We start from the raw sequence: 11,717 nt of genomic DNA on the forward strand, positions 1-11,717 counted from the left end.
TTTTAAATGGTTCTAATTTTGGTAACTCTGTTTCATTTTTTGTTGGGTTGGTGTTGGTTAAATATTAAATTGGGGTTGGCGGATACTTCCATTTGGATATAATTGTAAACTATTTATTATTGTTATTATTGTTATTGGTTTTTGTTGATTTATTGGTTGGTTGCTTGTATAGGTTATCTTGTTTTTTTAATGTTTGATGGTTTGTTGTGTTGTGTTGCAAGCCGCCCAGAGTAGATGGGGAAACCCAACCAGATGGGCAGGATAATTAATAATAATAATAATAATAATAATAATAATAATAATAATAATTCATTTCCATCTAGTCTTGCTCCTCTCCACCACCCATGTGTGTATATAATCCTGCCAGTTTATGGTTATACTTCATTCATCTGGGGAACTGGAATTTGGCCCATGAAAGCTTATGCCACTTTAACTTTTTGGAATTGCCAGAAGTCTCTTCCTTGTTGTTTTAGCTGAAACAGCTAAAAGAAAGAAAGAAGAATTGCTGGAAGGAGTGTACGCCTCCTTCTGCAATTCTTGTAGCCAAGCTGGTGCCAAACATATTGCTTTCCTTTCCTTTGGGCCACATCAGTGAAGCCGGAGTGGTGGTGGGAATGTCTTGCCATCTGGGCAGCTACCCCTGACTATTAGGTCCAGTTGCGAATGACTCTGGGGTTGCGGCGCTCATCTCGCTTTATTAGCCGAGGGAGCTGGCGTCCGGGTCATGTGGCCCGCATGACTAAGCCGCTTCTGGTGAACCAGAGCAGCGCACGGAAACGCCGTTTACCTTCCCGCTGGAACGGTACCTATTTATCTACTTGCACTTTGATGTGCTTTCGAACTGCTAGGTTGGCAGGAGCCGGGACCAAGCAATGGGAGCTCACCCCGTTGCGGGGATTCGAACCGCTGACCTTCTGATCAGCAAGCCCTAGGCACACTGCCCAGGCTTGCACTCTGGGGAGGTCACTTCAGTGCTTCTAACGCAGCAGTTTGACTTCACCCCTGGAGGCGCACTCCATTGTCTCTTGATGCCAACAATAGTACTCTGTTGATAAGATTAGGACAAGTCATTCTTTCAAATACAATTAGTATGTGTGAATCAAGAAATGGAATTTATTTCATAAAATTTGTTGCGTGGCATTCACAATCAGGGAGAGAGGGGCAACAGTACAGACTTTTGTCCAAAGTGGCAAAATTTGTAGATCTGGCACTGGTTGATCTTCAACAACTTCCTGCATATGTAAGTATGGAAAACCTTCATTCTGAGTGGTAAATCTACTCTACCCTTTTCTCAGGTGAAGAGCTGTAGGGATCTCATGAGGATTTACCGCAGCTCTACTCCCAGGAAACTATAAAGGCCTCATCATGAGCTACTCTCCTGTTTCCTCTTGGGGATATGTGGTTAGAGGGTTGTTCTGTGCAGAGGGAGATATGGGTTTTCCTCTGGCTGTGCATTCCATTTTGTATATAAAATTACCTTTTCCAACTTGTCCCCTTCCAAGACAGAGCTCAAACAAATGCAAGAGTCAAACAATGTGGGACTCATTGTTCAAAGCAGCAACATACTGGTGGATCATCAGCACAGCCAGAAATTAGATATGGTTTAATATTATGAACTATAACTTTGCATCTTCATTCTGGGGCCCTTTGTTGATGCTGCTTCATTGAAGCAGGGTGACTTTTAAGCTCAGCGAAGTGAAATGGTTTCCCACTGCTTTCTGAATACTGCTGTTTTTAATGTCTAATTTGTTTCAGTTTACTGTTTTGTGTAGAGAGTGACCTATTTGGCTTACATAAACAGCAGAAGGATACTGTTGACAGGTGATGGCATAGATCACATTGGAGAATGTACAGCTGGATGAACACTTCATAGTATGGCTGATGTTACATAGTCCAATTTGTTGCCAGAATATATGTTATAAGACTATACAGTACATGTTCAAGGGAATTAAAGAAGCTTGCCATATTGTGTGTGCAGGCTCCCAAAATTTTTGTACTCCTTAGCTGAGAATATTTTTGTATATGAAATTAGAATTGTAATTCTTCGACAGATTAGCATCCCTGAATTCACTAAATTAATGTAAGATTATATTTTGCTCAGGCAGAATACAGCATGCATAAGATTAACTGAATGTCAGCAAGCATTTGGATGACTAGAAACAATGAATGGAGTTTAATTATGGCTGAATTTTAAATATACCTCCAAGCTACTGAAGACATTTGCCTGCTTTTTCTTTTTTTAAAAAAACTTTTCATCTTTCACAAGCACAGTAGATTTGCATTCAGTAATTGTAGCTTGTGGCTTGTATTCTCAAGGAGAATTATGCAGGCCTCCGCAGTCCCTGGTACACAAGAGTCAGGAAGCACAAGCATGGGTGCACATCAGTATCCATGAATGCAGAATAAAAGCTATTCAGAATAATTTTGGCCTGGGGTAGAAGCAGCATGAGGGATTGAATGGATTCCTAATATTTCAGTCTTCTGTCTAATCAGCGCACAAAATGCTGGACATTGGTTTCATTTTCTGCATGTACTAGTAGTGTACCAGTGTGTGTGTGTGTGTGTGTGTGTATTAGTTATATATATGTGTACACACAACATTGGTGTGGGGCAGGAAGAGGTTGATCAATGCATCCCTAGTCCTTGCAGGGTCTCAACTTGGCAACCACGCAGGTGGATCCATCTTCCAATAGGTATTCAGGCTTCCAACAAGGAGGGTTGTACAGGTACATGTAATATTTAATTAACTTAAATGTTTGCCCTCTGTCTCAAAAGGCACAATATTTTAGTTTACAACAGTAATGCTACCAAGCAGTACTACGTATACAATTTTTGAAGCGGCTTAGTTCTTTAGGGGGTATTATAATTTTAGAATCTGCATGCCACACTTGCACATTCTTAAGGAAAATAAATTGTGCTCTTGACACTTTATGAGCTCTGGTACTTAATCTTCTATCCTGGAAAAAAAAATCCTGACAGCAGCACTATATCAGCACTTCTGTGATAAAGTGACATTGTATAATGGTGCTTCTGTAGCAGCCATATGGCTCAGAGGGAGTGCTAGGTTTGAAGTGCTCTCTGTATGCAGAATAGAATCAGCATGGAAATCTGTACTCCTCTCTTCATGCTGTTCTCTTGTGATGCAGAGCAAGACTGCTGAGGTTACCTCCTTCGAGGACTGTCAGTCTTTCATTCTGGGGCTGAAACTAACAAGTGGCAAAGTAGAACCTAAAGGTGCTTTATGGAAAGGTGGCTGCAAATGGGTGTGCAGAGACTGGGCTTTGTGCCTTGCATGCCATTATGAAACTTTCAAATGTTAATACAGTATTTTAAACTCTGCAATATCTCCCACAGAGTTGCTAAAATTAGAGCATTTGTTCATGATCAGCTTTCGTCCTGGGATACCAGCCCTTCATTTTGACAACAAACCATCTGTTAAGATTAGCTTTTCGAATTCCTTGTTCTTTCTCAACTGGTCTCAGTGCAGGATCTAAGAGTGGGGAAGGGGACATGTTCCTCAGGCAGCAGGTTAGGTGGGCAGCAAAATTACAATATTGCTAAAAATCGAAATTATTGTTTCATATACTAACTGTCCTACCTTAAATAGTGTCAAACAGAATTCAGTTTAAGTGACCCAAAATTCAATTAACATTTCTTCTAGTTTTTAGGAAATGGGTTTTATCGTATGCTATAAAAATATTTACAACATAGTTTTTAGGAAATGAGGAATCCCATAACATTCATTTAACCAACTCTCATTATGAATTTTGATAGAATTAACATGCAGCCACAGGATTGGTCATAATTACAATAACATGTAAAAGCCAACATGTCACATTTGTACCACTGAACTGGGCTCACAACATTGTTAAAATATGGAATTTGCTCCCACAATAAGTCAGTGATGGCCACCAACATAGCCCCAAAGGAAAGGGTGATGGGCGGGGGGCGATAAGTCAGGCAGGGCTGTCAACATTAGGAGCCTCACTCCCACTGAGAACCTCTACATTTGAGGATTAAGCCTAGAAAACCACACTTTCATTATTCCAAAATGAACTGTGTTGATGGATAATCACTTACAGATATTCCTCACTGGAAATTTAGTAGGCATGCAAGGAGATACAATGCATCCAAGAGACAGAGTCATGGGGAAAGAGATGCATACTTTTTTGGCTTTAGGTAACAGGCCCCTGCAGACCCTTTCAAGCGTCCCTATTTTTGAAGGACAGCCCCGGATTTACAGAAGGAGTCCCGGTTTCTGACTGGATCCCAGAATGTCCCGCTTTTCCTTAGGACGTCCCTTTTTTCCTAGGAGAAATGTTGGAAGGTATGGAATGGGATGTCCCTATTTTTATCAGAGAAATGTTGGAGGGTAGATCTGTACAGACATGGCCAAACTACGCATGATAGACTGGTGCCAACAGCAGCTTTCCTCCCATTGTGAATAGTAGGTTCAAAAGGCCTCTATTGCAATATGGACTATAGCAGGGGCAAAGGGTTAACACCCTCTTCCTCTTGCACCACCAGTGTCAATCCATCTTGAGGCTCCAATGCCAGCTATGCAATTAAGTGCAGGGGCAGCGGCAGAGGAGAGCAGCTATGCAAATGTCACACCTAGTTTGACCCATTGTTAAAAAACAAAGGAGCATTTGCCTTTTACACATGATGGAGAACATACTATGTACCTACTGATACTGTAAGGAAGCTGTCCAGAGATGGGCAGCCAACATAGCATCCTTCTGGAGTTGATGGACAAAAGTTCCAATCAGCCCTAGCGAACATGGTCTGTAGTCAGGAATGACAGGAGCTGTAGCTCAACAACAAATGGAGGTCACCACATTGGCTACCCACCCTGCAGAGAAATCTGAGCCAGATAATGTTGTAGATACATGTCTTTATAGTGCTCAAAGCACTCAAGGCACATTATTTCAGTCATCTTTACCTTCTAAGATAGGTACCGTAAGTAACACTATCCTAATACTACAGTTGGAGGGGAGCTGGGCGAGGGAAAGAGACACAGCCTTATCTAAAGGTTATCTAGTGAATTAATGGCTAATGTGAGTTTAAGCTCGGACTGCCCTTAACCAGGCTCCCCTCCTGAGCCACTGCACTGCTCATGCCCCCTGACTAGCTCAAGGGCAAAATGGCTCTCTACACTGGGCTTAATGATGTACACTGCCAATAATAAACCACTGAGCTCCTGCTGCTTAAAATTTACAGATGCAAATTGCTGCAGTTATAAAATATATTATGTTATTAATGCTATAAGCAGTACAGTAACTTAAACCAGTCATAAATGTTAGAAAGTTATTTTTCATGCTGCCCTAGACCGGAGGTTTTATGCTGTCAAAATTGAAGCAGTTCTGCTGGTGCAATTCCCTGGTGTGAATGCAATTATATTGGTATTAAAAAGTCTATTATGGCACATGGGATGTCTAATTTAGATGAATAAAATATAAATTCTCATGTTCAGCCTTCTCACAATGTAAAATCAAATCCCCTGCAGACCACATTCTTAGGGCTGTGAGTCCTAAGTGGAAGTAACGGCTCTTAACAATATGTGGGATTAACTGCAATTTCCATTTAAAATTAATGCAGTTATGTGGCTGGAAAATGGGGAAAATCTTAGTAAGCAGCTCACACATCCTAGTCTAAGGTCTAGTCACAGAACATCATATATTTTTTGGGGGGGAAACATATGCAAACATTTCTTGCAATATTGTCAGTGAATAGTTTGGTTAATATGGTCATGCACACCAGATACCAAAGACAAAACCTAAACCTAATTATGTGTGTTAAATCTGCCTTTGTAATGATTTCCATGGTCTGCAACTTCCACTATTTATTTCTTCCTCTAAAGCAACAAGTTAGGAGGGAGGAATTGATTAATCAGCACCCAACATGCAAGTGGCTGTGTTAATAAAAACTGTTAAAGCAAAGGGCAATGCTTTTATTATATACTATGCACACAATTATTTATTAGTCACTTTTTAAAGAATTAAACTCAAAGTGGTTTATGAAAACAATCTATATGAACTAGAAGAACACTATTATTATTAGTTTTGCTAGACTGCAGCCTCCTGAAGTCACTCCTTTGTTTTGACAAAGGTTGATATAAACTGGATAAAGTGTCCAATGAATTATTTGATTTATTTATAACCAAGCCTCCTATAAAATAGAATCCAAGGAGAGGGAGCAGGGTATAGTAAACAGGAATACTGATGATGACTTGGAGACACACAATCTTAATCATTATAATGGAAACCAATAACCAACTTTCTGCAGAATCTGTAGTTAATTGTTGTGAAGTCGCTTATCCCTAAACCACTTTCTTCCAAAACCAAAATCTGAACCTAAACTGATCTACACTTAGCTTTATAATATATAGCACAAGTGTACACTTACTTTAAACCTAGTGTTCATTCACTTTCTGTCAGTTTTTTTATGGTGGTGGGAGAGAACTTAAAAGTAAATTTAAACAAGAAAGATTTGAAGATGTTGTGTAAGTGAACTTTGTTGATTCTTATATAACTAATTGACTTTTACAATAGTAGCTGAATTACTGATTGAGTGCTTCTCAAACTAAGAATATTTCATCCTGCACACACAAACATCAGGAAGCAAGACAAGATGAATTTCCAAACAAACATGTATATCACAACGCAGTGTCTTGTATCTTGTAATTTCAGCATGTGATATCAAGAGGGTGATTCTCACATCACTTATACCACAACTACATTTGAATATGGATATCCCATATTTCAAGGGCTACCTCTAAATTTATAGCAATGTCCCTTATTTCAGAAAAGCACAGCTCAGAGACCAAAAACCAGATGCCCTTAATTTCACATCCTGTTCTCTCCATGGCCTGTCAGTTCTACTTATATATGAAACTTCCATCCTTGTAACACTAGGTTTCTGCTGAAATTGAGCCCCTGAGATGAAGAAAAGTGAAAGTGATCAGTGAGTCACCATTTCTACATCCAAAAAAAAAAAAAAAAAAAAAGGTTAGCCAAGTGTTCCCAGTATAATCACTCTCCCCTCAAGAATGGGGTAGAAGAATAGGCTACCTGGTACAGTTGAGAAACACATACTAGCCCAAGCCAACAGAACAGAGATGGGGGACCTGTGACTCTCCAGATGTGGTTCAGCTTTCCTCAGCACCCGCCAGTATGTCCAACCATGAAGGGTTATGTGAGTTGCAGTCCCAGACTTGGAGGGACACAGATTCCCCATCTCTGCAACAGAGGCTAAAGAGTTGTTGCCCCAGCCCAGATGGGAAAAGTCCATGGGTGTAGCCAGGCTTTATGTCAGGGGTGCAGAACCTCAGATAGTTAAGTATTTAACTGCCCCCCCTTATACCAATGAAAAAGTCCAGGGGCTGCTTAGGTGAGGTGGAAGAGAAGTAGCCCCAAGCATTTTTCAAGAAGCATTGAAAGACACTTCCCTGATAAATATCTGGAACCAATTCACTGTGCAGCTTTTTCCTTTGTGTTTGAAGCACTCTTCACTGCTTGCCTCCAGACAAACCCTTCAGATAACAGATTTTGAGGCTTTAGAGCAATTGTGCCTCTTGGCTTTTCTGACTGAAGCCCCTTGCCCCTTACCCCATATTGGGTCAGAATATCTATCCACCTGTTTGTGGAGCAAGGAAATAAGGGGTTGCAAATGCAAAAATGCTTAAGAGATCACAATTCCTTCCCTGTCCCAGATGTTGTCACCTTGAGGAGGAAACAACTGCACCTTTGCGTTCAAGATATTAGGGAGGGGAAGCAAGATTAAGGCAACAAAATTAAGGCTGGAAGACACCAAATTATTTATTCTAGAGAACCTCTAGTAAGAAGGAAAAGACTTTTCAGGCACTCATCATCATATAGAAATGGGTATGTAGCGTGGAAGAGTTGAATCATGCCCACCATTCCTGTCGCCAACTACCATGGGTTCTCTTGAACCTCTGCACAAAACCTACATAAGTTCAACCTGTACACATATAGACACTATCCACAAACCCTTTAAAGGATCCAGATGTGAGGATTCCAACTCCCATCAATCCTAGTCAGCATGACCAATGGTCAGGGATGAAGGGGGCTGTGGCACGGCAACATCTGGAGGGTCACAGGTTCCCTATCCCTGCTTCACAGGTATGCTGTAGTACAGAACAAATAAATGTGTGTGTGCATGGAAGGGGGTGTAGTAGCGAGTTCTGCCAGCAACCTACATGCCTATGAACATCAGAATGTCTATAAATCAATTGGAAGTGCATAGAGCTTGGAATAATAGAATTGTAGAGATGGAAGGGACCACAAGGGTCATCTAGTCCAACTCCCCGCAATGCAGGAATCTCAACTAGATCATACATGGCCATCCAAACTCTGCTTAAAAACCTCCATGGAAGGAGAGTCCACCACCTTCCAAGGAAGTCTGTTTCATTGTTGTACAGCTCTTACTGTCATAAAGATCTTCCTGATGTTCAGTTGGAATTCCCTTTCATGTGATTTGAATCCATTGCTGCTGATTTTCAGACAAACACACCTGTTTCAAGATAGCATCTGCCTTCTACAAGGTTAGAATATCTTTAAAGGGCTACAAGTTTGGGTAAATATGGGAAAGTCAAGAACAGAGCATGATCTTGCACGCACCTTGCACACCTTCCATTTCTACAAGGCTAAACACATGAACCAAGTTTCAGTGGTTTGTAAAGACAAAAAGATCAAATATCACATCCAGAATTGTGAAGGCAGGAGCAAAGAACATCCCAAAAGAGTGGGATGACCTGCGTGGAAACAAGCCAATACCTTCTCTCTTGCATCCAGGAAAGTCATTTTACCCTTCACCAAAGCTCAACAGAGAACCTTGGTGCACCTTATAAAGGCCAATTATTTTTAATGTTGGTGTAAGCTTTCCTGGATGAGAGTCCAGTTCCTCAGATCTGATGAACTCTAGCCCAAGAAGGCTTATGTGTTTATAATGTGCCACAAGACTCTCTGCAGGTTTTGCTGCACCAGGCTCACATGCCTACTGCAGGGAAATGAAGGAAGGAAGGAAGAAGTACTAAGGCCGGGTTTCCCAAACTTTGGTCTCCAGCTGTTTTTGGACTACAATTCCCACCACCCCAGACCACTGGTCCTGCTAGCTATGGATGATGGGGGTTGTAGTTCCAAAACCACAAGTTTGGGAACCCCTGTGCTAAGGCAAGGCAAAGGGCGGGTGTGGCGCGTGGCAGGGACTCGAGGCTACCTCCAATCCCAGCTTCTGCTTCAGCACCAGGGCGGCGCACAGGTAGCCGGCGCGGCCCACGAAGAGCTCGTCGGAGCCGCAGTCGAGGAAGGTGAGCGGGGCGCACAGCTCGCACAGCTCGCGGAACTTGCCCAGCGGCCTGGCCCAGTCCGGCAGCCCGAGCGCCTGGTAGACCAGCGCGGCCACGGCATAGACGCCGGCGCCGCCCAGCAGGAAGGCGGCGCGGGTGTCGGCGTCGGCGTCGCCCCAGTCCTCCTCGTAGCGCACGCAGGCGTCCACCAGCTGCTTGGCGGCGCGCAGGTAGGAGTCCCGGGCCGGCGCGAAGAGCGGGCACTGCGCGACGTGGTACAGCATGTAGGCCACGCCGGCCACGCCGCCGTACAGCCCGCCCTGGCAGCCGCCCAGCCCGCCCGCCGCCTCGGCGCCGCCCAGCGGGGGCACCTCCTTGAGGATGCGGTCCACCGTGGCCGTCACCAAGGGCGCCACCGCCTCCTTGCCCTGCCCGGCCAGCAGGCTGCCCTTGTAGTCGTCGAAGCGGTTGGCGAAGCAGCGCTTGCTCTCCATGCCTGGCGCGGACCCAGCCGGGCTCCCGAGGCGCGCGGCTCGCTTGGCGCTCTTGGCGCGCCCGCCCACCCACCGGGGCTCCGAGGCGCCGCTCGCTCCGCAGCCGGGAAGCCGAGCGGAGCCCCCGGGAGGAGGTGTGTCCGACTCCCGAGCTCGAAGCAGAGAGGCGAGGGAGGAACTATCAGGTCGTGGAGTTCTTCCCTCAGCCCTGAGCAAGGCGGCTTCTCTTCGCCAGGGCGCCTGGCATGTTCTGCCCGTGCCTTTCGCTTCCTCTCTCTCTCCAGTCCTGCCTGAATTGTCTGCAAGAGACAGCAGCCCGCCTCCTCCTCCTCCTCCCGCTATTTCCTCTGTGGTGTGAAGAAGAGGCGGCCGCTCTCCCTCAGCGCCTGGCAGTAGCAGCAGCAGCAGGAGCCGCCGCTGTCAAGAATGCGCCACCCATCGCCACGGCGCCCCGCCCACCGCCGTTCCTGCTCGCCGAAGTCTGTCGTGTGCGCGCGCGTGTCAAGGCGGGGGGGCGGCGGCGGCGGCGGAAGAGAGAGCCATTGTTTCAAATATATACAGCTCTTTTCCAAAGCTTACTGTATTCTTGTCTCTCTCCCACACGCCCGTCCATCAATGAGTGCAAATTTCATTATATAGATTTTTTAATAGAGCTTCATGCAGTCTGCCAAAATACCGCTCGGATAGTGGAGGCGTGTACACACACACACAGTGTATATAGCATGGCCAATAAGAAACACATCCTTTCTTTTTTCTTTTAGGAAGAGGAAACTTTTAATTATTGTTATTAGAGGGCGATAAGGCGTCTTGCTATTTTAATGTATTGGGACTCACAAGTAACTTTTGATGGCCATGGTTTTTAATGTAGAATGTGTTAAGATGTTTAAAAATGTGTTTTCAATACAAAAAGAGGTAAGTAATAGTAACCTAAGCATGCACACAGCCAGTTTAATTTCCATGTCAATATACCTTTGTGCTTCTTTTCATCCTCAGCAATACATTACAATACTTGAACAGGGCAAAGAATTTCATCTTGAACAGAACAAACGGAGGAGATGCAGTACTAGAAAAGAGAAGCTCTACTGCTAGCACAGGTGCACTTCCTCTGCAAACTGCTACACTAGGCAGCTCTTCCTGAACCCACAGTGGCAATGACCTTGCTGTTATTAGAGGAAACTGTAAAGTCGAAGCAGATTTTCACTGACTGCAGCCAACAGTGTCTGGCAGTGCTTGCTATGAGACATTCGTTTTAGAAAACTGTGTTAGGTAGTGCCAAAAACACATACTATGTTCCTATTCCCTGGTTTTGTGTCCTTTCCCCAATTACATTTTCTTTAAGTTGCAAATTTAGATAAAAGCATGAGCTTACCAGCATTTTCCCCCTGAAGGCAATTTGTCTATAAATACCGGTACTTCACAAGTTATCTGACTCGGCTCTGCTAAGCTTGTGCATTTGCCAAGGTTCACAGTGAAGTGCAGATATAGAACTTAACGGACAATGTATCTCCTTTAAAATGCATGATGGTTTGTGCCAAATGTCATTCACCTCTACTTACAAGAGTGGTGGGAACTTTATTGGAGGCATGGGCCACATTATCCCAGTGGAAAGCTGTTAAGAGCTGCATTCCAATAGTGGGCAGGGAGAGCCCCATACATAATGACTCTTCCTAACCCAGAGAGATGCATACCATCACATACACACACAGCTGTTTCCCAGAGGCATATGTTTACTTTTTAGTAGCATCCCTTAGTTTTCACTTTTAATCTTCTCCCTAGACTTTTAAGAAACAAAATTTGCTTTACAAAATGAAGGTCTTCCTTTATTCGCTTCGAGCAAAAACAGCACCCAGCAGAAGAATGCAAAGAACATCAATGCATGGTTGAACTGAAAACCCTGCCTTACACCTCTTCAAACT

At 43.9% G+C, this 11,717-nt stretch overlaps 1 protein-coding gene across 2 annotated transcripts in view; it reads right to left on the reverse strand.

Annotated features, from left to right (window-relative positions):
- LANCL3 (LanC like family member 3) overlaps positions 1–10,265 on the reverse strand; it is a 36,749-nt gene extending 26,484 nt beyond the window's left edge. Inside the window, exon 1 of one of the 2 annotated variants that reach the window (XM_028727408.2) lies at positions 9,238–10,265. In XM_028727408.2, the coding sequence (XP_028583241.1) occupies positions 9,238–9,801 (564 nt within the window). In that variant the 5' untranslated portion in view covers positions 9,802–10,265. The remainder of the gene's footprint in view (positions 1–9,237) is intronic. The other variant, XM_028727409.2, reaches the window with a different exon arrangement.
- Positions 10,266–11,717: the final 1,452 nt, after the last annotated feature.

This window comes from Podarcis muralis, chromosome 4 (assembly GCF_964188315.1).
Source record: "Podarcis muralis chromosome 4, rPodMur119.hap1.1, whole genome shotgun sequence".
Classification (NCBI taxonomy): domain Eukaryota; kingdom Metazoa; phylum Chordata; class Lepidosauria; order Squamata; family Lacertidae; genus Podarcis; species Podarcis muralis.